The 5,022-nt window shown below is 51.0% G+C and overlaps 1 protein-coding gene across 1 annotated transcript; it reads left to right on the top strand.

Annotated features, from left to right (window-relative positions):
• Positions 1 to 4,333: 4,333 nt before the first annotated feature.
• Positions 4,334 to 4,813, top strand: PG985_015741 (LEA domain protein; the record flags this gene model as incomplete). Its single annotated transcript, XM_066835507.1, has 2 exons — positions 4,334 to 4,523; positions 4,611 to 4,813. 2 exons carry the CDS (start codon positions 4,334 to 4,336, stop codon positions 4,811 to 4,813), a joined length of 393 nt encoding a protein of 130 aa, XP_066676710.1.
• Positions 4,814 to 5,022: the final 209 nt, after the last annotated feature.

Genomic DNA, 5,022 nt, shown 5'->3' with positions numbered 1-5,022 from the left:
TCTCGTCGTTGGGTGCGATTTTGGTGGGTTGCAGTGGGGGGACCGTTCCTTAGTGCGGGAACTCCTTCCAGCAGTTCGAGCCCGAAGACGGGTAGTTGGCTGGACTGATCTAAGAATAAGCTGACCGTAGCAGTAAAAAGGCGAAAAAGAAACAAAATCTGGAGAGAGGCACTCTGGACGAAACAAACGACCAAGCGGCATCATGCCTAGTTCGCCAACATCCTTGGGCAAATCGACCACTTTGCGTAATCGTGCGCGGCGCTGATTACTGTGCCTCAATCGAGGCTGCGGTTCTGCGCGGGGCCGCGTACCAGGGTGTGATGTGATGGGCCGGATAGTTCCTTTTCGCTAGGCCTGGGTGACCGTAGAACCAACAAGCCCACGAGCAAGGCATTATCTGCACGGCCAGTCACATAGATGGCAGTAGGCGCGCCAACTTGTGAGGCTTCGGAGCAAACAGACGTCACAGGAAAGCCACCAACCGGCTGAAACGTCCAGACCCCAAGGCGCACCCATCTGTAGTAAGAGGAGCTGACGCCAGCCGTGTCGCCTCGGGCTTGGCTTACTGAGCTGAATAACGAGTGTGCCGCCTTTTGAGCACTTGTCGGCAGCCGTCTGTCTTACTTACATCGCCTCTTACTGGTGATCAAATAGTGCGAATCGCAACGGAAGAGGATTGGCCATGTCAGCATCATTAATGTTTGACAGAAAGTGACGGGGGATGGTGGGACGTCGCCCCAAATTGAGGCAATGTGAATGATTCTTGGGGCCCGGAGAGACTCGGAGTTAACCTTCTGCAGTAGGCCATGCCATTAGTGCGATCGCCGTTATGGATGGACCCGCCGCATCTAAGAATAGAGGAGAGAGAGCCACTGGTAGCTAACGCCATGTAGCCTAGCTCGTTTTTTGACACGTTACCTCATGCAAACAGCTGAAATCAATCATCAATTGTACATGATAGATGCGAACTTCCCCTATTCCTCCTTTTCCAAACTGCTTACGTCCATCATTGCTTGGCTCTTATCAGCTCTCGCGACCGAAGCCTGTCAGCAATGCTTAATCGAGAGACACTGCTCAAGTTAAGATGCCAATAAAGGAAAATGACGGTGGGCTCCATTTCCACCCATTCCTCCCCTCCTCTCCGTCGCTTCAACCCGTCCCGGAGGATGCCCGCGAAGGATTATGGAAAATCCTCACAGGCTCCTTATCCATGCCGGTTTCAAGAGCTTGGGCCTCTACCCCCTTGTGAGGTATTACTTTCTTTCCCCTTATTCCTATCGGTTCGCCAATCAGAGATCCCCAATTGTTCACTCCTTCCCACCAGGAGAACCCTTGGCCCCCTCGACTATGTCATGCTAGTAGTACAGGCCAGACTCATTTAGATTGCGAACCCTTGTCTTGGATCAGGAAGCATACTACTATGACCTCATTGGCCCCCATCTATCAGTACGAGTGCCTTTGATCGTTGAGGCCGCTTTCCATGGGTACTGCCTTATATTCTGATAATACTGTGTCAACTTGACCCTTCATTGAAGCTTGTACCCAATCACGTCCCATAAAGATATTACGGGAGAACGTGAAGTGCACGAGAGTGGCGTCTGATAAATAAATCGACCGATGACACTACAATCTGGGATAAGGATCCTTCAACGTGGGGAGAGGCCAGGGGACATATTACACCCGCCCATCTTGATTGTACACCTGTGTTACCAGAGCTTTGTATATAGGATCTTGATCCTGCCGTTTCTTGCTTACCTGGGACCGAAAGTTGGATAAAGAAACCGCGCACTAAATATAGGGACCTTGCCGTCATGATCTTCACACAAACCAGAGAGATCTGCAGCTCACTCAGCTGCATATCGAGAAAAGAGCCCTTACTGTATCTATACTCAGAAAATAAGACAAACGCTCGTCCCCTTCAATCCGCCGCGCCGGATAATCCAGGGCTTTCTCTACCTCTCTTCTTCTGTTATATGTCTTCCCCACGCAAAAGGATTATGAAATATCGTTTCGCAGAGTATTGTTTCCATTTGTTTTAGAAAGTTTGATGACTTTGAACAGTTGACGGCATCCTGCCTTCCTCCTGGTGCGTGGCAACGAAACAGGGCAACCCACGGTCTGCCCACCTGGAGGGATCCAATGGCCACATTTGTTGCGTCTAAACAGGCTGACGGCTACATGCTACAACCATTTGGAAACAGAGGGCTTTGGTAGTCCTGGGTGTTCACGTTCATGTCCCATTGAGGAAAGCAGCTATACAGCTTGGGCACCAAGTAGTTCACATGTCACAGGGTATAATATTCGGGACACCCTCGAGAAGCTCATGCTTACGAAAGAAACATAGTTCCTTCGAATAAGATCTAGCTATACATCAACTGGAGTGCATGCAGTATATACTCCCAAGCACATCGGTTTGTCCATCACAGCCGCTCAACCCCTATTTCCCTTGGAGAAACTGCAAACTAATCAGAATGAAAGACGGTCGCTCGTTGTAAGGAGCACAGTCGAGTCACTAGGTATATGTCTTCTTCCCGCCAGAGGCAGCCTATTAAACAAAGGTTTCCTTGCACAGGTTCCTCAGAGCTGCTTGCTTGCATTGTCCTTCAACTCAAGTCGCACGCATTGGGATCAAGTCCTTGGCCTCAGTATCTTCTGGTCTGCCACAAAGTTACCTACTCTACCATGGTGAAGACTCGCAATTAGTTGATGATGATTCCAGGGAAGTTGCATCGCCAGCTTCTCAAGACTACGCATAAACCGACGCCGTTATTACCGACCATATCTTCCAGACAGGCACAGAACCTGCTGACTCATCAAATTAAGCTACCAGAAGGGTTGCAAGATACATGACATGGCATGAGATTGACCATTTTCTGACACACTGGCCCGAGCACCGAACGGGTGGATCGGTCCGGTCCCGTCAGGGACTGATGCTGCGGACAAGCGCTCGGGAAACTGGAACCAGAAACTTGATCACACCTTTAAGGGTTCAACTTAAAATTCCTGGCCGCGCTATGGGATATGTCGTTGTCGTTGAGTTCTCCAGATCGGCATCTGCAGTGAGCCGGACGTGCTCCACGGGGTTTCCAGAGACATGGACTCTCTCATGAAAGCTTAAAACCCGGGCCCCGTGGGGATGCCCTATGCAACCTGCCCGATCGCCCAAATGCATGGATGTCGCAAAGCCACCCGAGGGCGCGAGGTATTGTGAACGACAAAGTCTTTGCGCGGGAAGATCGAGAGTGCCTGGACGCGGCGCGACAGATGGTGTCAGTCGCTCGGATCAGGCCGTCCGTCTGGCCTGCATCAATGTCGATCTGCACTGCCAATCCAGGCAGAATATTCAATATTGACGAGCGGATAGATGAATATGCTCGATGTCTTAAATATTTCTCAAGACAAGTTGTGTGCAGAAACAGGCGGGATAAGTTGAGCAAGTAAGTACCTTGCGAGGCACGGCAACTGGTTCCATGGCTGGCCACATGTCGCCGTTTTTGGATCGAGCCTCACCAGGTTACAGATCAGGGGCTAACCGGGTAAGTCACGACAAAGAAGAATCTAGTGACTTTCCGGGCCAGAACCCAGCCATCAGGGTGCAGATGGGTAACGGAACTAACAGTGCGGCTGATGATGTAGTTTGCGTCATTGTGTCACAATCCCGAAGCAAATGCTCCGGGTAACGTACATGTAAGTAGCAAGTAGGTAGGTGCGTGGGAACGGAGATTGTGGAGCAACAGTCACATCGTAGAGCTTTGTTCGCCCGGGTCCAATGGACAGCTTTCTAGAGCTTTCCAATACTATGGGGTGTTATATGTAAAGATGCATATTCGATACACGCAATCAACATGTCGTCCATCTCTAAGACCACCCAAGGCGATGGTGTTCCAGCTCTGGTGTTCCAGCTCTGGTGTTCCAGCTCTGGTGTTCCAGCTCTGGTGTTCCTGTCAGAAAGTACCCATCAATTGATCTTGACGATGCTTTTGGTGGGCGGCAGTAGGTGGAACTGAATTGCGGGACGGGCATGCCATCGGCAGCTCTACCCCGCAATGAAGCGTCCCCCAGCGAGTGCCCAGCTCGGCTTTCTGGGGCTTCTTTCACAAGCGTGACATCATAGAGCATCATCGCTGATGGAAGCAGCTGATCCAGCCATATATGAGCTTGTCTGTCTCTTTCAACGAACGGCCTTCTTTGGAATTGCCATTCAGAAATATAAACCTCTACTGCCAAACCAACTCATCGTGGAATCAACCAATCCATCAATCCATCAATCCATCAGACCAACCTAATCTAATTCACCATCCCAAGTCACCACCAACCGAATCGATCAATCAACATGTCGTTCCTCACCAAGACCGTTACCAGCCGCATGGCCATGACCTCGCGGTCTGTCATGACTCAGGCCCCCCGTTCCTTCAGCGTTGCCGCCCGTCTGCAGAAGAACCCTGTCGAGGCTACCAAGGACACCCTGAAGCAGGCCGACCGCACCGTGTCGGACAAGATCGTGGATGGCATTGACGCTGCTCGTACGTGTTACCAATGGAAGAAGCTACTTTCAGCTTCTCTACCTAGTCTCAATTGCCGATTGCTAACCTTCCCTTTCTTATTTGCAGAGAACGCCGCCTCAAAAGCCAAGGATACCAACATCGCCGGCAAGGTCAAGGGCACCGCCGAGCAGGTCAAGGGCCAGGCCGCTGGCAAGACCGAGGAGCTGAAGGGCAAGGCTTCCGGCAAGTCGGAAGAGCTGAAGGGTGAGGCCAAGGGCACCGCACAAGAAGCCGCAGGCAAGGCTAAGGGTGCTGCCGACAAGTTGTAAAATGATACCAAAAACCAAACAATAATGTGTTTCGGAGGGGGTTAATGACTGTTATGAGCATGCGCGCCAGCCTGTCCAACATCTAGGCTGGTTGTAAGATTAGATACCTTTTCTCCTGCATTGGTCCACGGAGTTTATCAATGAGAATCAAAATCTCTTCGTCTATAAGGCGACCAATCACATGCCAATCCCAATACTCTGCCCTACCA

This window comes from Apiospora marii, assembly GCF_038362585.1.
Source record: "Apiospora marii strain CBS 49790 chromosome Unknown utg000013l_segment0_segment0, whole genome shotgun sequence".
Taxonomy (NCBI): Eukaryota; Fungi; Ascomycota; class Sordariomycetes; order Amphisphaeriales; family Apiosporaceae; genus Apiospora; species Apiospora marii.
Note: the sequence above shows the minus strand (reverse complement) of the source record. Positions and strands in the feature narration are given on the sequence as shown.